General features: G+C 49.5%; 1 protein-coding gene across 12 annotated transcripts in view; it reads left to right on the top strand.

The window, feature by feature from the left end:
* Window positions 1-22,860, top strand: part of PRKAG2 (protein kinase AMP-activated non-catalytic subunit gamma 2) — a 329,985-nt gene that overhangs the window by 273,321 nt on the left and 33,804 nt on the right. For 7 of the 12 annotated variants that reach the window (XM_024991255.2, XM_024991251.2, XM_024991253.2 and 4 more), the window contains one exon: window positions 15,965-16,071. In XM_024991255.2, the coding sequence (XP_024847023.1) occupies window positions 15,965-16,071 (107 nt within the window). The remainder of the gene's footprint in view (window positions 1-15,964; window positions 16,072-22,860) is intronic. The other 5 variants (XM_024991252.2, XM_024991260.2, XM_059885993.1 and 2 more) reach the window with 1 other exon arrangement.

Raw genomic sequence — 22,860 nt, 5'->3', positions numbered from 1 at the left:
CTGCTTTTATCTGTATTGCTGTCATCACTTTAAAGCATGCTGAACCCCACAAATAACCCTGTCAAACTTTTCTGGATTCTTAAGGAGGCAAAATGTTAAATAGCAGTTTCTTGGAAGCTGTGAGCCAAGCTGGAAGGGATAGTGTTGGCGTGGTAGTCTCAAATGCTGCTTTGTTTCTTTTGAACTTCAGATTGCTTATTCATCCAAAATACAGAAAAATTGAATATCAAGCAGAATCTTACGTTTATATGGGGAAACAGTGAGTCCTAACAGACATTACACCTTTAAGTATCCTGTGAGCTGACTTGTTAGCAGCCTACATAATACATGGCTATTGAGTAGATCCTCATTTCATCTTCCAGCTCCCTTCTTATTCACCTAACATCCTCCTTCCTTTATTGTGATCTGGAGGTTTTCCTTAGATGGAGATACATTTGGGACACACCGAGACACTTGATTACTAGTGTTTTTGTTACCAGGTGTTTTTCTCTTTCCTAATAGATTATAACAGATACTCTGTTAGAAACAAAATTGGCAGCGTTAGTGAAGCTGGAGTCATCTCTTAAAACATTCTTTGCTTCTGGGAAGAAAGAACAAATTGGACCTCAGTCTCCCCTGTGCTGTTGTTCAGGTCCTCCTTTGCCTGGGTTCTGACCCCAGCTGCCCACCCATTTCTTACCCTCATGCCCTGACAGAGGGACCTTTCCAGAGCATGAATTGACAGCCCCATTCCTTTACGGGAAAAATCTTTACCACTTTTCTGTGTCTATATATAGAATACACGCAGACTTTTCATCTGCAGCCTCACCGCCTCTTCCCAGCCATGCACACGAGAGACTGGAGAGCTTGCTTTCTGTGCACGAGAGAGCTTTTCAGAAGGCAGATTCGAGTTCTCTGCAGCGGGGAGTTGGGGCTGGGCCTGGGAGTCTGCATTTCTGCCAAGTTCCCAAGTGCGGCTGTTGCTGCCTCACAGATGGAGTCATCAGGCTGTAGAACCAGCCACAGCAATCTCCTTCTGTCAAAAACTAGATGGTCTCGGTCTCGGTCACAACTCCTCAGCCCGCCCGGACCGCCGCAGAGCAGCAACGCCATCCCACTGGCAGGGCTGGCGTTCCAGCCAAACTTTGTTTACAGAAAGAGGCCAGGTTGGGCCCACAAGCAGAGTTGGCCAGCCCCCTGTTCTGTGACTCCTCGCGGTCCCAGTGACTCAGGGTTTACATCCTTTGAAGGGTGAGACGTTCTCTCTCTATGTCCTCCAGCTGCCAGCGTTACCACTGTGTACATCCTGCCTCATACCACCACCATCACAGCTAAGCCCAGGTCTCACCCTCTCAGCGTCCCTCCCAAAGCCCTTCTGTGCGCGCGTGCTTAGTCACTCAGTTGTGTCCCAACTCTTTGCAACCCCGTGGACTATCACCCACCAGGCTCTTCTGTCCACGGGATTCTCCAGGCAGGAGTATTGGAGCGGGTAGCCATTCCCTTCTCCAGGGGATCTTCCCAGCCCAGGGATCGAAGCCGGGTCTCCTGCATTGCAAGCGGATTCTTTGCTGTCTGAGCCACCAGGGAAAACCAGAGCCCTTCTGTACTTCTCCACAATCCCGCCTCCCCTTCCCAGCTCATGACACAGTGGTGCACCGTGGGTGCTGAGCGGTATTCTGTGACTACACCCAGGGTTTATGGTTCCTTTATGGGAGCAATGGGAAGATGGGATGATTCAGGATCTACAAAGTGATGAGAGCGGCGCTTAGCGCTCAGCAGTCACATTATTTGTTCGCTTTTCAAATGTTTTATTATATCAGTCATAGCTGTTTGTTTTTATCAAGGTTAACTAGAACTTATTTAACAACAAGACCAAGCACCGCCGTAAGCACCTGAACACAGCCCTCGAATGCTTTCTCCAGTAAATGATGTTGTTGTTCAGTGGCTCAGTCATGTCCAACTCTTTGCGACCCCAGGGATTGCAGCACACCAGGCTTCCCTGTCCTTCACCACCTCCCAGAGCTTGCCCAAACTCATGTCCGTTGAGTCGGTGATGCCATCCAACCATCCCATCTTCTGTCGTCCCCTTCTCCTCCTGCCTTCAATCTTTCCCATCTTCGGGGTCTTTTCCAATGAATCAGTTCTTCGAATCAGGTGGCCAGAGTATTGGAGCTTCAGCCTCAGCAGCAGTCCTTCCAGTGAATATTCAGGGTTGAAATTTATCCACGATTAATAAACCTATGATTCTGGCACCACGTCAAGAATGTTACAGCCCCTGGAAACTATCTGTGTTATCTCCTCGCCCTCTTCTCACCGTTCCAGCTGTCGCAGCCTCTCCAGTTATTTCAGGCTTTCAGTAGCTCACTGTGTGGGTTCGTCCCACCGTCTCACTCTGTCCACTCGCCTCTCCCCTGTTCCCTCACTGTCTGCTGCTTCCTTCGCAGTCCTCTGTCTGAGCTATTCCTTCTTCACCTGCAAGGAATTTCTCAAAGGATAGTCCTTTTAAGACTTGTCTCCAAACTTATTTTCCTAGCAAGACTGATCAACGTAGTCTGCACGATGAAAACTAGGTAAGAAGGGGACATGGAAAGTAAAAGCGAGAGGGAAAGTACTATTTTTCATCAGGAGTCTGGTAAGCTGAGGCCCCGTTCTGTAATGAGGCAGCTGTGTTTTTGGATGATCCTAGTGTCTCCAGGTGGTGTTTGTCTGTCCTGTTGTTATTGCTGCTGTGGGTTTTCTCTGTAGAACGAAGCCCAGCACTTGGCAAACTTGTGCTTTTCCTTCCAGCCTGAAAATATGACCTAGAACAACCAGCAGCTGCTCTACAGAAACCAGAAATGGACATTCACTCAAACTCGCTCATTCTCAACTGGAGGATGTTGCTGTGATGAGGATGTTGCTGTGATATGAGCAGAGATTGGTTCTTGTTGGGGGACAAAAAAATCTTAGATACTATAGTGGTTTCTGGCTCTCCAAAGGGCCCCTGAATGGATATACAGTGTATTTGCAGTATTCAAGTTTCATGGGGGTAGGACAATTAAGGGGTGGAGGGGTGCATGTGGATAATGAGAAAACACTGCTCTGACTTTCTTAGGGAAGAATGTCCTCCTGTGCATTTATATCCCCTCATCACTTAGCCTTGATAGCAGATCTCCCAGGAGGCTTGGCTGTGTCCATTTGGTTCGCTGACTGTGGTGTGAGGGGTGCTGACCTCTGGTGGTGACAGGTTGATGATCACAACTCGGTCACTGGCCGATCACCTAGTAGTATCGGAAGGCTCTGATGACCTGCCATCCAGACTCTCCCCTTCCCTACTGAGCCTGCAACTTACCTTCCACAAGAGAGTGACTGTGTCTCGATTATAAAAATAGTTACAGCTGTATGAAATATTCATAGTGAAACATTTTCTTTCCTGGCTGGCCCCATATTTGAAAGTTTGCCATATTTAATAGATTTTAGGTGTACATTTTAAAGTCTCTGAAGTCAGGCTATAACTTCACATTTGATGGTATCTTAGATTTGATGAGGTAGAGGAGTGGAGGTTTTGTTACGTAAAATATTAAGCTCCACCCCCCCACCCCCCTCCCGTGCCAAATCCTTTAAACAAGAGGGGAGTTCACTGCAGGGTTTGGGGATCTGAAAGTGGGACCGGCCACCAGGCTTCACAAGTAACCGAGGAGTCACCGGGAGCCGAGGTGGGGCTGAGTCATCTCCGGGATGAAAGGATCGCCATGACCTTCCCTCTCAGGACTGGCTCTGTCTGCTCTGTGGTGGGCGCCCAGCAGCCCCAGCCAACAGCTGGCTAGAGTCCAGGCCGGTGAGTCAGACCGTGTGCTCGCTGGCCGGGTGGCTCCATCCTACAGCTCTGCGGTGAGGGCGGAAGAACCCTTGTGAAGTTGTCATACCAGGACCCCAGGGACTTTACATCTTACCTGTGAAATGAAAAGTGGAAGAAACTTTGTGTCCTTTTTCTGGTTTATAGTAATGTGTGTGTACTAAGTATATTAAGACATTGTTGTAAATCTTTTATATTGATCTCATCTCTCAATCCTCAGAGCAACTCTTAAGAGGTAAATATTTTTATCATCCCTGTTTTATAGAGGGGGACATTAAGAGGGTGAGAGTTTAAGTAAGATACCTCAGGGGATGTATCTGGGAAGGTGGGGTCACCAGGTTTCAAACATGGTTGTTAGGCTCACTGCACGGGCTCCGAGCCAGCCTGCATTCCCAACAGGAAGTAGTCCCTTACCCGGAAACCCACTTTCTACGCCCTCACTCCCCGTCCAAGCTCCCCAAGGTGGTCCTTTGTGGCTCTGTTCTGCAAACTCCAGCGGACACTTAGTCCTCTTCTCATTTTGAGCTCTTAGTAGCCGTCCCCAGAGACAACCTCCGCCCCCTTCTCCCTCGGAACACTCCGGGTGCACTCCTCGTCCCTCTCTCCTCGGGGGTTCTCCTCTTTTTCCTTTTTTGGTTCTGTTCTGTATTGTAGCAGGTGGAGTGAGGTCTGACTCACGCAGACATTAGATACGGAACTTGCTCCCGGCTCTGCCCAAAGCCCCCCTTGTCTTCCCCTCCTGTCCTCTCCCCTAGACAGTCCTACTCACTTCCAGGGCTGTAATTACCCCCTGCCTGTTGCCCAGTGTTCTAATCCCGTGTATTTAATTACAGGATGCTTTAATAACCGATAACGCTCCAGAAGTTATCTCCAGCCACATCTCTCCTGAGTATCCGGTTGCCTATTGGATGTCTCCACCTGAGGCACCACCACCTCTCTCACCCAGCCTCCCGCTCCCCTCTTCTGTTTTCTCCCCCAGCCTGATTCAGTAAATGGTCACCGTGTCCCCCTGGTTTTTTGCTTTGTATTTTAACAAGAATAATGTTGAGCCCTGCCTCTCTCACCCCGCCACATCCAAGCAGTCTGTCCTCTCCCCGTCACCTCCTGAATCCCTCCCGTATGTCACTCTGCCATCGTCACCTCTCTGCTGACTGTTAAACAGCTTGATCCACTCTGGCCCCCTTCAGTCAACTTCACATGCTGCATTTAGCAATACTTTCTGAAAACGTGTCTAATGGCGTCATTTCCACGCTTAAAAGCCTTCTCCGGCTTCCTCTGCCTTTAGGCAGGACTCCAGTCTTCTCCCCGTATTCTCTGCCCCTCCATTCTGCCTGCCTCACCTCACACCACCCTTCTCCAGGCCTCCTGCACATTCCTCAGCTTTGTTCTCTGCACCTTCTGGACTTCAGGTGGGCTGTCCCCTCTCCCTGGATGGTTCTTCCCTGTCCTCTGAGCCACCCGCTGGCTTTCTTCAGGTCTCAGCCTAAATGTCACTCCCTCAGGAAGGGCAACTTTCCGGAATCCCCAGACCAGCCTTCACACCTTATGTCATGACCCTACCTGGTTGATGGGGCTGTTCAGGAGAAATGTGTTCATGTTTCCTTGCCGTTGAGGAAGCCCTATGTTTAATGTGTTAAAATGTGTTAATGTTTTAAAAATGTTAATGTGTTAAAAATGTGTTCATATTTTCCAGCCCTGTGAGGACAGGGCTGAGAACTTGCTATTGCCAGGTCTCAGAGATACCACGATAAACAAGACCTAGTTTCAGGAAATATTTGTCACATATGTGAACTCATAGTTTTTGGAGCTCTAACTTTTACCCTGGCACGTGGGCTCAGTGTACTTCAGTGGTTAATGTTACTTCTTATGAGGAAATAAAGGCATTCCTATTAAAGGCAGTGAGGAAGCCCCCTTGCCAAGTTGATGTGTGCTAATCTAAGAGCAGTGACAAGGCAGAGGTGAGGTGACCTGGGTGTACCTCCCAGGTGTGCCAAGACTCCCGCTTCTGAACGTGAGGTCAGGGTGGACTCTGTCCAGAACAGCTTCAGAGGCAGTCATGGAAATGTGATGACTTACTCCCAAAAGCTGGTGTCCCAGGAGAAAGTCTCTTAGCTCTTTCTTTTGTGGCTGTGACTGCACTTATGCTGATGTTAGGGGAGAAGTCAAGCTTCACTCAGATGCTCAAAGGACAAAGTCCTTTGGTTCAGTTCAGTTCAGTTGTTCAGTCGTGTCTGAGTCTTTGCGACCCCATGAATTGCAGCACACCAGGCCTCCCTGTCCATCACCAACTCCCAGAGTTCACTCAGACTCAAGTCCATCGAGCCGGTGATGCCATCCAGCCGTCTCATCCTCTGTCATCCCCTTCTCCTGCCCCCAATCCCTCCCAGCATCAGAGTCTTTTCCAATGAGTCATCTCTTCCCATGAGGTACTCAAAGTACTGAAGTTTCAGCTTTAGCATCTATTTGGGAAAGTTTTGGTCAAATTTTAGTCACATCTTAAATCTTTTCACTTGCTGCTTCTGTCGAAGTTACAGCTATTTCCTGTGTATCTGAATTTACATCACATCATTGAGGTTCTGAACTTTGTAGTACCTGATTGATGTTATTTTAGGTTATACTTTGGTCATTTGTTTCTAATAGTAAGTTGTTGTTCAGTTGCTCAGTTATGTCCAACTCTTTTCGACCTCATGGACTGTAGCACGCTAGGCTTCCCAGTCCTTCACTATCTCCCAGAGCTTGTTCAAACTCATGTCCATCGAGTCGGTGATGCCATCCAACCAACTCATCCTCTGTCATCCCCTTCTCTTCCTGCCCTCAATCTTTCCCAGCTTCAGGGTCTTTTCTAATGAGTCAGCTCTTTGCATCAGATGGACAAAGCATTGGAGCTTCAGCATCAGTCCTTCCAATGAATATTCAGGGTTGATTTCCTTTCAGATTGATTGGTTTGATCTCCTGGCCTTCCAAGGGACTCTCAAGAGTCTTCTCCAACACCACAGTTCGAATGCATCAAGTTGCTACCAATAGATTGTTTTTCGTAGACCACGTATTGTGGAATGTGTACTTGTTTCAGTAGGACCTCAGCAAGACAGACGTCACTTCATTTGGCTCTTCCTTTCACAATGACTCCTTGAGCTTTGATGCTTACGCATGTGGCCTGTCCCCTCCCCCTTTAAGTTGCATGTGTAATTAGTGCCAAGTAATCAAGAGCATGAGTCAGACCCAGGTTGGAGTCCCACTTCTTCAACTTAAGAGCTGTGAGACCTTAGGCAAGTTATTTCAAGCTTCTCTTTCTCCCTGTGTAAGCAGGAAGTAATCATAGCACCCAGCTAAACAGGATTATCCGTGCATTAAATAACCTGAATGTAATGGTACCTGCCGTGTTGTATCGTCTCCACAAATATACTACGGTGATGCCCTTGGAAAGGACCAGAGAGGCAAATGAGCCAAAAGGTAGAATCAGGCCACCATCAGTGCTTCATCTGGTGACTGCGGCTGGCCCAGCGACGGCTTCGGGGTCAAAAGTCTCTGCGTGTGACTGTCTCATGAGTACCATCCAGTCAGCAGCGCCTGTGATCTATCCCATCCCTCAGAATCACTCTGCAGGAAAGATGGTGTCCTCCCCATTTTACAAACGAAGAGGTCCAGGCCGAGGGGATGAAGGAACTTGCGGAGCGTCCCGCAGAATGTGATGGCAGTTCTGACACAGATCTGCTCTAGACGTGCCCCGTTCGTTCTTCTACACAGGCTCCGGCCGGCACCCGGAGTTCCTGTAGCCCCCGCTGGAGAGGCGCATGCTCTCTGATGTACCTGAAGTACCAACGTACTGGTATACCTGACGTACTGACATACCGGACGTATTGACGTGCCTGACGTACAAACGTACGTACTGATGTATCTGACGTACTGACGTACACATCGTACTGATGTGCCCAGGCCTGTGGGCTCAGCAGGGAGCCATTTGTCCTCCCTGCCTGACTCTGCAAATCACTTCTCGGCTTTGGGGTGAATCGGACACGACTGAGCGACTTCACTTTCACTTTTCACTTTCATGCATTGGAGAAGGAAATGGCAACCCACTCCAGTGTTCTTGCCTGGAGAATCCCAGGGATGGGGGAGCCTGGTGGCTGCCGTCTTTGGGGGTCACACAGAGTCAGACACGACTGAAGTGACTTAGCAGCAGCAGCAGCATGACTGGGCAGCACTCTCGCGTGCTGTAGAAGGATCCTGCGCTGTGTTAGAGGCGGCCGGAGGACCCATTGTGTTGCTAAACCCCAGAGACGCACACGCGTTTACAGACGTGTTGAAGCGCTGATAATAGGAATATGTCAAGGCGCATCCGAACCACATTCTAATCCAGGTGTCAAACAGAAGCACGTTGGTGGGGACAGGGTGACAGGCCTGTCTGAGCCCTACCTGACGGGTTTACTGCGCTGGGTCCCACATTGTGGTTCAAGGTGGTTTGTGGAATGTTAATGTCTCTCTCCTCCCCGCCCCAGAAATGCGATCGAAATGTCAGCAATCCATGAAATCGAATACAAAAAATAGTCTTGCTCAACAAAAGCTAGAGCTTAATTCTTAGGAAAAGACCAATAAAATGGGTAAACGTGTGTCAAGTCTGTTCAAGAAAAAAAAAAAAAAAAAGTGAAAATACCCGGTGTTAGAAATAAGGACTAATAATTAATGCAGAGATTTAGAAAATCACATTGAAAGAAATCTGAATATATCAAATTATATCAATACATTCAAGAATCTTTTCAGTCACTTTTGAGTAAGTTTCACCAGTTTGTATTTTCCTGATCGATTATCCCTTTCATCAATCACCATAAAAGAAGTTAAAAGGTAATCAACTGAATTATACTCTTCAAATGGGTGAACTGTATGGTTGTGAAAGTTTTTTTGTTCATTTCCAGTAATTAAAGGGCCTTACCCTTCCTCTGCCCCTGCAGAAGAGGCCTGGGGTTCAGCCTGTTGATGGGTGAATTCTGTAAAAGCCTCAAGGAACCGCTAAGGCCGTGGTCACTTTAATTATTTTAGGGCTCAGGAAAGGACAGCAGGGACCGTGCTCCTTCTGTGGAGCTCGCTTGATCCGAACATCAGAACCAGACGGTAGCACACAAAGAAGAAAAACGATTCGCCTGGTATTTAAAGTACGGGCAGAACTCCCATAAAAACATCGGCAGAGTGAGCCATGCAGTCTGTGGTGACCAAACAAGGTCTTGTCCTACAAATGCAAGATTGCAGTTTATTAGGAAATCCACCAAGGAATTAACGTCAGCAGATAAAAGGAGAGAAACCTCCCGTCATCTCAGTAGATACTGTAATGGCAGCTGATAAAATTCAACCTATGTTGCATTAACAAAATCCTAAAGAAATAAGCTAGAGAAAGCAGGAAGCTCCTTCGGGTTGCAGGAGCTGGCTGGGGCAGCCCCAGGTAGTTTGTGGCATCACCACTGTCAAGGGGTTCCTCAGTCTCCTGGCCGGCTGCTGCTGGGGGCGGGACCCTTGCACGCCAACCTCAGTCCTCATTGTTGCTTCAGCTCAGAAGTTGGGCTGTGTTTCCTGAGAAAGAAGAAACATTGGCTGTGGTAGATGTTTGAGCCATGTAGTTCCGAGAATTTTCAAGTGGATGGAAATCAGTTGTTTCAAGGTCATAGCCTTGTCTGTTTGTGACATTCCTTAGGCATTTATTGCAACCTTTAAGTTTTATTTTCTTTTATTATGTATTGTATATTTGTTTATATTACTGTTTATTTGTTGCAACTAACTGGGGAAACTTTGTGCCTTTACTTACATACGCTTTTCTTACTGTTTTAATAACTCTTTGCCACCTTGTCTGGAAGAGCATCTGTATCTCCGTCTTCAGTGGACCCTTTTGCCTCCAGCACACATGAAGCCAAGCATATAAAGCATGGAAAGGGAAAAACAAAAACGAACGCACTTCATTTATTCTGTTACCTTTATAAGTCCTGTAAAATTACGTTTAAACTTTGACTTTGTTGATATCCATGTATCTAAGCACTTTAGGAAAATGTCCACAAGAGTTTAATCTTTTCTGTATACTTTTAACTTTAATATTTCCCTTTCTGCTTATTCTTGCTGAACTATTTTAAATTGTTTTTGCTTATTTCTTGTTCAGCTATTTTAAATGACTTTCTAAAAAGAAAAGATAGGACTTCCCTGTAGCTCAAATGGTAAAGAATCTGCCTGTGATGCAGGAGACCAGGGTTTGATCCCTGGGTTGGGAAGTTCCTCTGGAGAAGAGAATGGCAATCCATTCCAGTATTCTTGCCTGGAGAATTCCGTTGACAGAGAAGCCTGGTGGGCTGAAGTCCATAGGGTCGCAAAAAGTTGGACACGACTGAGCAACTAACACACACAAAAAGAAAAGATGCTGTATGAATACAGTAAACTTATATTTCCAAATGTAGAATAAAGTATAAAGGACAAATGTTAAAATGACTAACCTATTGATAGTCTTTTTTCTTTGTGGAATTATAATGAAAGATCTTACATTAAGTTAAAATTAATAGGAATTGGAAATAAGGAGTCAGTTTTTTTAATTTGGGGTTTTTTTTTTAGTGCTTTGGGCGACGTGTACATTTTTTTTTTAAGTGCTTCTCATCCTACACCCTTGGGGCTTCCCTGGTGGCTCAGATGGTAAAGGATCTGCAATGCAGGAGACCCAGGTTCAGTCCCTGGGTTGGAAGATCCCCTGGAGAAGGGAACAGCAACCCACTCCAGTATTCTTGCCTGGGAAATTCCATGGACAGAGGAGCCTGGCAGGCTACAGTCCGTGGGGTCACAAAGAGTCAGACAGGACTGAAGTGACTAATGCTTGCATCCTTACAGCCTCAGCTCTTGAAGATGGGGGTTGGACCCTAACTGTGACCCCTGCCTTTCCCTGATGTGTCTGTCAGTGCCACACCAGTTAGCAGTTGGGAGCTTGTCCTGACACACTTGAGGAGCTTGCTGCCTCTGAAGCTGCCATCCGCTGCAGATGTCTAACTTTGGTACAAGATGCACCGCGACTGCACAAGGGCATTACTCGCAAAGCCCCAGTGGGGGCATTGGCAGTGGAGGGGGTGCTTGTGGCTTGAGGGCTTTGAGGAAGGTGCACTGGGCCTGTGAACTGAATGAGGAAGGCGGAGGAGGCTCCCAAGGCCGCTGTGACAAAGTGCTGCACACCCGGCGGCTGAGAACAAGGGCCTTTCATTCTCCTGCAATCTGGAGGCCAGATATCTGAGACCAGAAGTCAGCAGGGCCAGCCCCTTCTGGGGGCTCCAGGAGGCTCCGTCGCAGGCCTCCCTCCTGCCTTCTAGTCTTTGCTCGCCCTCCTTGGCACCTGGCAGTGTCACTCTGATCTCTGCCTCCATCCAACATGGTCTTCTCCTCTGTGTCTGTGTCCTCTCTCCTGTAAGGACATGGGTAGTTGGATTTAGGGTGCAACCTAGTAATCCACAGTGGTGGTGGTATTGTTGTTGTTCAGTCACTCAGTCATGTCCGACTCTTTGCGACCCTGTGGGCTGCAGCACACCAGGCTTCCCTGTCTTGCACCATCTCCCAGAGTTTGCTTAAATTCATATCCATTGAGTCAGTGATGCCATCCAACCATCTCATCCTCTGTCGTCCCCTTCTCCTCCCACCTTCAATCTTTCCCAGGAACAGGGTCTTTTCCAGTGAGTCGGCTCTTTGCATCAGGTGGCCAAAGGAAGCTTCAGCTTCAGCATCAGTCCTTCCAGTGAACATTCAGGACTGATTTCCTTTAGGATGGACTGGTTGGATCCCCTTGCAGTCCAAGGGACTCTCAAAAGTCTTCTCCAACACCACAGTTCAAAAGCATCAATTCTTCGGCACTCAGCCTTCTTCACAGTCCACCTCTCACATCCATACATGACCACTGGAAAAACCATGGCCTTGACTGGACGGACCTTTGTCGGCAAAGTGATGATCTGCTTTTGAATACGTTGTCTAGGTTTGCCATAGCTTTTGGCCTCATCTCAAGATGCTTACCTTAAGTACACCTGCAGAGAGCCTTGCTTCCAGAAAGGTCTTGTTCTGTCATCCCAGATGAACACCATTCAGAAAGGCAGGTAGCATTGCAGTGGCCCCTACCTGAGGCAGTGCACTGGGCAGAGGCAGGCACAAGGACGAGGTCCCAGAGCTGAGAAACTGCCTTTGAAGGGAAGTGTGGATGGGATCCTAGGGTGTGAAATTCCTGGGGGACATACGTGGCAGCTGAGTGGCGTGGCTGTGCTGTGAAGTGAGGACGCATCAAGGGTGTTGTGTAATCAGATCTGCTTTCAGGGAGGGACACGCTGGTTCGTGTGTAGAATTGTTCCCGTGTAAGCTCAGTGTCGCAGTTTCCAGATTGTTCTGCTAACCTTCACAGGTAAACAGTTCAACATATACTTTTCTTAGACCGCAGTAGTCTTCAGTCACTCCCTTGGACAATGGCCTTGGGTTAGCGTGTGATGGAATGTGTAACATCCATCCATCCACAACGGGCAGCTTTCACAGACCACAACTTGGGTGCCAGTGAGATACCCTTTAGTTACACTTTTGCCCGGGAACGTTGTGACGCCGTCTTAACCCCGGTTACCTGTTGAGTAATGAGAGCTTCAATTGGCCTTGTCAGGAATTTTAGTAACTAACGTATTCCAAACAGCCTCTTGTGGTTGAATGGTTTGGGGGGTTGGTTTGGTTTGTTTTTTTTGTTTTTGTTTTTGTTTTTCCTTTTTGGTTTAACTCCAGTTGACTCTTTATTTCCGGTTTCAGTGCATTTCTTCCTTCAGGTACAATTGGAGACTTCATCATAATGGAAATAAAATAAACGGTGCCCTATTCAGAAAGTTTTACCAAAGGTGGAGAAGCAGTGACGTTTCATAGTCTCCTAACTTTAAAGGCTAACACTTTCGTGAGCAATATTATTACATAATTAGTAATCTAGCCTTTATAACCAGAGAAGGCAATGGCACCCCACTCCAGTACTCTTGCCTGGAAAATCCCATGGATGGAGGAGCCTGGTAGGCTGCAGTCCATGGGGTCGCTAAGAGTCGGACACGACTGAGCGACTTCACTATGACTTTTCACTTTCATGCATTGGAGAAGGAAATGGCAACCCACTCCAGTGTTCTTGCCTGGAGAATCCCAGGGATGCGGAGCCTGGTGGTCTGCCATCTATGGGGTCACACAGAGTCGGACACGACTGAAGTGACTTAGTATAGCATTAGCATAGCCTTTATAACAAACCAAAATTCAATTTTCTATCATCTGTTTTACATATTTAACATGTTCCTTTGTTTGATCAAGGTTTTTACATTACCAAAAAAATGTTACAGACCTGCCTCAAAACTCAGAAGTGCAGGCTAAGCATAATAAAAACATCAGACGAATTCCAGTCGGAGAACCTCATCCTAAGTACCTTCCCAGTGGCCCGCAGAATTACCAGGGCCAGCAGGTCAGGGTCTGGGGAGACTTAAGGAGACAAGGCTGCCTGTGAGGTGCTGTCCCGGAGGGGTGACAATTCAGGCAGGTGAATAATTGAGACAAACGCACCCCACTGATGTGAGACGTTAGTGATTGAAGGCACACCGCCCACCACCAGGGAGTTGAGGGAGCCCCTCTCACAGCGAGACCCTGAGGGCCCAGCTCCCCACATCCTGCTGGCATGGGGGCTGCAGCTGGCATGGGTGAGCAGGGACACCCCAGGGAGGCTGACAGGGAGTCATAGCCCCGGTGGGCTCTGGGAATGTGGGCCGCGCCCCGAGCAGCCCCATCCGCAGGAGGGACCAAGCCACTCCAAGCACCAGTCCTAACAAGGTGTTGCATTGTGACTCAGAGAATGAGAGAGATACCATGTGTCCACACTGAGATTAAAGTGAGTTTTTAATCATGTGTGAGTCGTCACTGTGATTCGTCGGTCGTGACAAACGCCAGCGCATCCTTAGGGGAACGTTATCTCAGAAAATTGCTGTTGTTCAGTCACTCAGTCCTGTCTGACTCTTTGCAGCCCCATGGACTACAACATGCCAGGCTCCCTTGTCCTTCACCATCTCCCAGAGCTTGCTCAAACTCATGTCCATTGAGTCGGTGATGCCATCCAACCATCTCGTCCTCTGTCACCCCCTTCTCCTCCTGCCCTCAATCTTTCCCAGCATCAGGGTCTTTTCCAGTGAGTCGGCTCTTTGCATCAGGTGGCTAAAGTACTAGAACTTCAGCATCAGTCCTTTCAATGAATGTTCAGGACTAATTTCCTTTAGGATGGACTGGTTGGATCTCCCTGCTGTCCAAGGGACTCTCAAGAGTCTTCTCCAACACCACAGTTCAAAAGTATCAATTCTTAAGCGCTCAGCTTTCTTTATCATCCAGCTCTCACATCCATACATGACTACTGGAAAAACCGTAGCTTTGACTAGACGAACCTCAGATGATCCCTGTAGGGGAAACCCAATTGGAGAATACAAGGAGCTGCTGTGTCTTCACAGCTTTACTATAAATCTAAAGCTATCCAAAATAAAATGTTTATTTAAATATTTTTTAAAATCAGACGAATTAAGATGGTACCCCAAAATATGTTTAGCACACAGAACTTACAGTGTTGGGAGCTGATGCTGTGGGTAGCTCCCATGCGTCCAAGTTCTCTTATCTGAACACCTCTACCTGAGGGTGTTCTTTGGCAGCTGGGCTTGTGGGTTCGAGGCAAGAGCATACCCAAGAGTGACCCCTAACCAAAGCAGGCAGGGTGGTCCTGATTAGGAGGCATGCACAGCTTCTCCTGGGTCCCCAGCAGCTGCGACTGCATGGAGCTGTGACCTGCCAACTAGAGCTCCCTCTTTTTTTTAATTATTTTATTTTTTAAAAATACTTATTATTTACTGATTTGGCTGCACCAGGACTTCACTGTAGCGTGCAGGATCTTCTGTCTCTGTTGCTGCCTGAGAACTCTTAGTTGCAGCAGGTGGGATCTAGTCTCCTGATCGGGAATCGAACCTGGGCCCCCTGCGTGGGGAGCGTGGAGTCTTAGCCACTGGACCACCAGGAAGGTCACTAGAGCTCTCTATCTCTTTTTTTAAATTAATTTACTTGTTTTAATTGGAGGCTAATTACTTTATAATATTGTAGTGGTTTCTGCCATACACTAACTTGAATCAGCCATGGGAATACATGTGCCCCCATCCCGAACCGCCCCTCCCACCCGCTTCCCCATCCCATCCCTCAGGGTCATCCCAGCACACCAGCCCTGATCTCCCTGTGTCGTGCATCGAACCTGGACTGGAGATCTGATTCACATGTGACAGTGTACATGTTTCAGTGCTATTCTCTCAGATCATCCCACCCTCGCCTTCTCCCACAGAGTCCAGAAGTCTGTTCTTTACATCTGTGTCTCTTTTGCTGTCTCACATATAGGGTCATCGTTACCATCTTTCTAAATTCAGTATGTATGTGTTAGTATCCTGTATTGGTGTTTTTCTTTCTGACTCTTTCCTTTCATCTCACTTCCCCTGGTCTCACAGGTCAGCTGTGGGAGAACCCACACTAAGACCGTCCGAAATAAATAGGTATTGATGGACTTAATTAGCGTAGTAAGTGGGTAAGATTCTGACTATTCAAAGAAATTAGCATCCAGGAAGAGCAAGAGTATCTGAGCCGTGTGGATCACACCCGGTTCGCCCAGTGAGGAGCCATGGAAGGTGCAGAGTGAGCACAGCCTGCCCTTCCTGACTCGGGGCCTTTAACATTTTCAAATTTCCAGTTGTTCCTTGCTAGTATGTAGAAATACAGTAGCATGTGTTTTTTTTATTTTGTTTTGTTTTTTTACTTTGCCATCTGCGACCTGCTAAACATTTTTTTTTTTTTAGATCTGTGAGCTTTTTGTAATTCTTTGGTATTTTCTATGTAGAAAATCATATAGTCCACCAAATACAGTTTTGCTTTTTCCTTTTCAGCCCAGAGGCTTCATTTCTTCCCTTGCCTTCTTGCATCAGCAAGGACAGCAGGGTTGAGTGGCATGGCTTCTTGCTCTTACAGGGAAAAACATTTCTTATTTTCCATTAAGTGCATTAGCAATAGGTTTTCATGCATACTCTTAATCTGACAGAGGAAGTTCTTTTTTACTTATCACTGATACTAGCCTTGTTTTTTCCTTTTCAGCAGAAGACTCAGAGAGTGGCGTTTACATGCGATTCATGAGGTCACACAAGTGTTACGACATCGTTCCAACCAGCTCCAAGCTTGTCGTCTTCGATACCACGTTACAAGTGAGTGGGCCCCGCTTCCCTGAGTTCGGGCTGTGTTATTCCGGTGGCTGTCCTGTCAGGCAATTTGGACCCAATCCTTTCTGCTCATCAGGGCCTGTGCTGAGGTTTACCATCTGAATTCTCAGTCATCACGGCAGTCTTCTAAGGAATGCACTGTTTAACAGATAAGGAAACTCATTATCTAGAGTTTACTCACATTCTAGAATTTGAGAACTTGGTCCACAGACCCAGGGAGTCATGGGGTGGAATCTGAACTCAGGTCTCCCTGATGTGTGTCCATCCCGGTCCCTCCTCAGCACATCCTGATGCCCTGTGTTAGTTATTTACCAGAATAAAGCTGAAGAAACTTCAGTTAGAAAGAAAAAAATTACTCAGGTGGATAATCTCTTAAGAGAAAACTGTTGATCTCTTTCAGCAGAAAATTTGAACCTGGTTATTATGGTATTAAAATTGTGCTTACTGCAACTCGTTTTATACCAATATGACTTACAGTCGTATGTGAAAAGTTCAAAATAACACATTCAATATACTCAAATTACATCCAGTGTAATAAGATACGTATGCATACTGTGTATACCTGTGTGCATGTAAATTTATGCATAAATCTTTACCAAGAGGATTATGTTCGCTTGGGTTCACCAAAAGTAGCCGCCAAGGCAGGAATTCACGGGCCATTGGCACTTTATGAGGGCGTCATCCCCCTGGGGAGCCCCCGAGGGACTGGGGGAGAGGGGGGAGGGGCCGAGGGCCTCCAGGTGAAGACCACCGCTCCTTCCCTCGGTGGGACTCCAGTGGGCGAGTGCGTTCACCCCAGATCCTCGGCTCCTCGTCCAGTGGGGTCCTGGGAGCCCTGCCCAGCCCTCTGGCCTGTGAGCCCCCCGGGACACCCTGCTGCGGCTCTTCCCCCAGGATGCCTGGGCTCTAGGGGACCACTCTGCCTGCATTCGTCCTCAGTGCCCAGAATTCTTAGGAACATGAAAATCGCTTTGTCCTTAATTTTATTTTCCAATTGTTTCTGATTTTTGTGTAAATTGGCCTGATACCCTGTGACTTTGGCGAATTCACCTGGGCCCAGGCACCCTTCGAGGCCCCTTCTCCAGCTCTTGATTCCTTGACTCAAGGAGGACAGAGGCAGGATCTTAGGGAAGCAGACAGTAACTTCAGGAAACCTTCTGTACACCTAAAACTACAGACTGCAGTAGTGAAGTACCTGGAAATTCTGAATTCCCCAAGTAAGTAGATCACCCCTCTTACCCTCAGACATCTGCCAAAGGCCTGACTGGAGGTTTTCCAGCAACAGAAAAGCAAGTGACCCCGGGTTTCATTCTTACTCAGCTTTTCCCTCGTCGTGAAATGGACTCTTTTCTGAATGTAGCATTTAGCCAGAGCGAGTGATACGTGAAAAATGTGATGCTTTATGGATCTTCGGAGGTCACTAATCCAGTGACTGTCACCCCCCTGATTAATAGAAGCTGCCTGAGCCTCATCGAATGGAAGTTAGAAATCCTGTGGGCTCCATGCTTCCAAGGAGCTAAAACAGGTTACCATGGAAATGGGGGTGACACTTTGGCACTGGTGACAGCAAAGTTAATTAAGTGTCTGAAAGGCTAAGCAGACCCTTGTCTAGACGCAGCCTGTAGGGTGACCGTGGACACGTCCCGAGGGCGAGGGAAGCAGGCTGGCAGGCTGCAGCGTGTCTGTCCCCGGGACCACACGACGGTCATCCTCCTCTCGAGGTGGCAGCTGGGACAGCGCGTGGTGTGCCTGTGGTAGGGCAGCACAGAGCCGTCGAGACGGGTAGAAGTTTGTCCAGAATGTGTTTCAGTTAAAAAAAAAGAAATGTATTCTGCTCAAGTCATTCTGAGCGTATCAAAGACACTGCTGGTCTGGGGAGCCAGGGTCAGCCGTCCACACGTGAACTGAAAACAGGGTTCACAAAAAACAGGCAACTAGAGAAGCCTGAGAAGGGCCCCTGGCGCCTGTGCCCTCAGCCTCTGTGAGGCCTCGGGCCTCCCGCAGGTTGGGCTGTGATGCCCCCGTGTGTCGTGTCCGCGGACACACAGTGCCTGTCTCCTGGTGCCCTGGAAGTCAAGTGCGCGTCCCAGAGTCCTGCTCCTTGGGCTGACTGGTTCTCCCTCGAGGTCAGCGGTCGTCACGAGCCCCTGACGGTGGTGTGACTAAGGTGGGTGCGCTGCCCGACTCCCCCTACTCCCCGGAGGGCAGGAGCCTGCCTTAGATGGTTCCATGGCTGGAGGTGCAGATGAGCCAGCACTCGGGCTAGACAGGCCCGATGCCACCCTATCGGTGTGGGGTCTGAGCTTGCACAGTTCCTCGGCCTTCCACTGAGTTATTCTTCCCCTACCAGGCCCTGTAGGAAGCCAGGAGCCATTTCTCAAAAGGAAAATAATGACCTGCAGAAGAAGGTGTGGGTTTTTTTTTTTAATCTTTTTCCTGCCCCCAAACCAGTGACTTGCCTATTGGTGCCTGGTGAGCCATTCATCCACCGGCCCCAGCTCTGCCTCTGGGGGTCACAGGCCCGGGTAGACGAGGGGCCCACCTTGCTGCAGAGCTGTGCCCTGCTCTGGGCCCACTGAAGACCGCTGTCGCTGGTCACTCAGTGCACGGGTCAGAGCAGCACTCAGACAGGGGTGTCTTCTTCCAAAGGCCCAAGAGGATGGCAGGGAGCAGGAGGCAGGCGGAGTCTCATGGGGTGGGGGGGCTCTCTGACGCTCCAGGCTGCTGCCCACCCCCCGACCCTGATCCCTCTGGTTTGCAGACATCACTCTGAGACATCTGTAAAGCGTTGCTCCTCCCTGCCCACCAGACCAGCCAGCCCGGTGTTGTCGATGTCACCGTGTGCGACACGAGGCCTGGGGGCCCGGTCAGCATCTCTGTGGACGGTGGAGTCAGAGAGCATGGGAGTGGGCTGTGCCCGTCGAGGCGGCCTGCACCTCGGGGGCCGAGTACATCGGTCCAGAGAGAACACGCATGCAGGTGGAGCTGCAGGGTCCAAGATGCTCGGTCTGGAGTCGCAGGAATCCAGCTTCATGAGCAGGTTCCCCCCGGAGTGTGACAGTCAGCACCTCCATCTCTGAGCTTCCCCAAGGACACCCTGCTTCCCCTGGCTTGCCAGCCTGTGGTTTCGGGGGGCATCCTGCCTGACCATAGCATCCCATGCCCTGTGTGTCCGAGAGCCAGAGTAGGGACCCCAGTGCTCCATTCGAGAACTCGGGGGTAGCCAGTGCGGCATGCAGACCCCTGAGCTCTGGGGCTTGACCTTGGCTGAGACTCCGCCTATCCCCTGGCAGACCATTCGCCCCACTTGACTGCAGCCACAGTGGCGTTGGGGGTGCTCGGAAGTCGTGTCTGTTCAAGGCCAGTGCCTGGTGACCCTGAAAGTTCTGCGCTCAGCCGTCCTGGAGAAGCAGCAGTCCTGGGTGGGGCACTGTCCTCAGGGGACACTGACCAAGTTTGGGACTCGGATCTGGGAATGGTAGGAGGATGGGAATGCATGTTGATGACTAAGGCTGGGTTTTAGCCCGTGGGCCGAGAGTTTTTCTGGCTGTGTGGATCAGGGAACATTTCAGAGGCCGGGCATCCGCCTCATTCCCAGGGGTGCTATAACTGGTAAGCCATTGCCAAGGGCCTGTGGATCAGACACTCTCACCCCAGCCGGGCGCCTGCTGCCTCGTCCTTGGCAGCTCAGTGCAGCCCTGTCCTCCCCCGGAGGACCCTCACCCCATGCCCATCAGCGAGGTCCACACGGGTACGTCCCCTGTGGAGCACCACCAGCACGCAGCTGCTCAGGGTGGAGGGTCCCCATGCGCAGACCCGAGGAGGGTCGGCTGGGGGCTAAGTGCGCAGGCGCACGTGCCGAAATCTCCATAAGCCCGTGGGTTCACTCTTCCTCCTCAGAGCACCAGAGTTCTGGCATCTCGGCGTTCCGCAATGGCCTACATTCAAGGCCGTCAACTCGGAAAGCTTTTGAGCCTTCCCAGCGGCTGCCCTAGATGTCACGTCCACACTGCCGGTAACTCCACCAAATCCATGTTATCTAGAAGCAGTTCCCACACTCAATTTCCAGGTTTCTGCAGATACGGAGTGGCGAAGCCCTGTCCCTGTCCCCACATGTGAGGCCCTCGCTGGGGCAGGCTGGAGCCTGACTCAGGTCTCAGGGCGGCAGGGGGTGGCTGCGGTTGTCTGGGGAATGAGTGACCCCACGTGTGCAGGGCATCCGCCCAGGGAAACTTGTCCCTGGGCCTCCAAGCCAAGACAGGCAGTTCTGACACCAGCCCTGTCGCTGTGCTGGGTTCTGGGGTTGAGCCAAGTCAGCGCCTAGGCTTTCATGTCCGAGACGCAAGGAGGCGGTGACCCCTGGGGTGGTGACACTCTGTCCCCTGTGTGAGCCCCAGCCTGGCAGGACTCTGCCCACATCAGAATCCACGTTCCTTTCGCTGCAGTGACTGCATCCCTGGCCCCGGTTCTCCTCTGGCAACTGCAGGCTGGGGCAGGGGTGCCACGGTCATGGGGAGCCCTGGTTCCTTCTCAGTGCTCCCTGCCCGGGGCCACGGGGTCTGGGCCCCACTGACCCAGAGCTCAGCACTGTGTTCAGGCTCCAAGACATGAGCCCAGTCCCAAACCCTTGGTCCCCAAAACCCTCCCGGCTACATTTCTGATCCATTGGGGACCAGTCAGGACACAGAAACCACAGCAGTCGTTGAATAGGAAGCTAACATGTATTGGTATTAATTGGATGTAAGTTACCTGGGTAACTGGCAGGGTAAAAGCTGACCTCTAAACTGTCCTTCTTGATGATGGTGAAAGAGGAGAGTGAAAAGCCTGGCTTAAAACTCAACACTTAAAAAACAAAGATCATGGCATCGAGTTCCATCATTTCATGGCAAATAGATGAGGAAAAAGTGGAAACATTAACAGATTTTATTTTCAGGGGCTCTGAATCACTGCAGACAGTGACTGTAGCCACAAAATTAAAAGACACCTGCTCCTTGGAAGAAAAGCTATGACAAACCTAGACAGTGTATTAAAAAAGAGAGACATCACTTTGCCAACAAACGTCCGTCTAGTCAAAGCTATGGTTTTTCCGGTAGTCGTGTACGGATGTGAGAGTTGGACCATAAAGGCTGAGCACCAAAGAATTGATGCTTTCGAACTGTGGTGCGGGAGGAGACTCTTGAGAGTCCCTTGGGGAGCAAAGAGATCAAACCAGTCCATCCTAAAGGAAATCAACCCTGAGTATTCATTGGAAGAACTAGTGCTGAAGCTCCAGTACTCTGGCCACCTGATGTGAAGAGGTGACTCATTGGAAAAGACCCTAATGCTGGGAAAGATTGAGGGCAGGAAGAGAAGGGGACAACAGAGGGTGAGATGGTTGGATGGCATCTCTGACTCAATGGACATGAGTTTGAACAAATTCCCGGAGATGGTGAAGAACAGGGAAGCCTGGCGTCCTGCAGTCCCTGGGGTCACAAAGAGTTGGACACGACTTCAGGATTGAACAACAGCAACACCAGGAAAGCCCCACTTGCCTACTTTAAAGACAAGAAAGATGAGGGTTCAACCTGTTGCCAAAATTCATGCTACAGGGGCTAATGAAGAGGAAGAGAGTTGTTTCAGCTCATTTTGTGCTTTTTCATCGTCAAGGACAATAATCTTCAAAATGGAACAAGTGCAATAAATGGTGATTAGAAGAAGCTAAGTCCAGGGTAGGTGTGGAGACTGCAGGAGGGTGCCCGTTTGCTTCCTGGCCCCAACTTGTGCAGTGGTGTTGGAGGAACTGTGGAGACCAGGTGAGCAGGCCTGAGGCCTGATGCCTGAGGCCAGAGGCAAGAGGAAAAACAGGATTCCTGGAAAAACAGTGGGGCACGCGGTGTCCATCCCAGGTAAGGTGTTTGAATGAAGCATTAATAAAAGTAGTAGTCTCTAGAAACCTGTCATGGCCTGAGCCCAGAAAGTCAGGGCGAGGAACCCGATTTCCTCTTTGGATCGTTCACAGCTGTGGCAATACCATGAAGGAAAGGCCAGTCTGGGGGCTGACAGAGCCTGGCGCAGCATCCTGGTGGATAAGATACAGAAGCGTATTTAGGCAGCTCAGCGAATTAATGGCTCATTATGGACAGAGGATGAGAGGGCTGAATGTCATCACCGACTCAACGGACACGAGTTTGAGCAAGCTCTGGGAGTTGGTGATGGCGTGCTACAGTCCATGGGGTTGCAAAGAGTCAGACACGACTGAGCGACTCAACTGAACTGATGGACTGTAAAAAAACGTCAGTGAAATCTCGGTCTCCCTGGAGCGAGGCTCCTGGTGGTTTTGGATTCCTCTCAGGCACCAGGCCACCTGTCACTCCAGCCAACCCTGCCTCCTGCAGGCTCGGTGGGCCGCACCCTGCCTCGGGAACCAGCGGGGGACGAGCAGGTGGGTAAGCGCCCCTGCCTGTCCTCCTCTGGGAGGACAGTCCTCAGAAGACCCCAGGGGAATCGAGCCCCGTCAGGCCAGCTCGACCACCCGCCCCCCTCTTCCCTGCAGGCCTGTGTCACTCCTACTCCTGGGGTCGTCTTCTCAGATAAGCCACGGGCGGGCCAGGCTCTGCTTCCTGGGGTAACCTAGCTAAGAAATTGCTGGATGCCTTAAGGTTCTTTCCCTCTAAGCCCATCAGCATTTGGAGCAGTGACTTGAATATTGATTTTATTGGCAGCATCATCTACTTAACAGATGACTTGAAGCTGAGAGAGAGAAAGAAAATTATAACCAATATCCAGAAGGATTGC

The sequence above is a fragment of the Bos taurus genome, chromosome 4 (genome assembly GCF_002263795.3).
Source record: "Bos taurus isolate L1 Dominette 01449 registration number 42190680 breed Hereford chromosome 4, ARS-UCD2.0, whole genome shotgun sequence".
Taxonomy (NCBI): domain Eukaryota; kingdom Metazoa; phylum Chordata; class Mammalia; order Artiodactyla; family Bovidae; genus Bos; species Bos taurus.
Note: the sequence above shows the minus strand (reverse complement) of the source record. Positions and strands in the feature narration are given on the sequence as shown.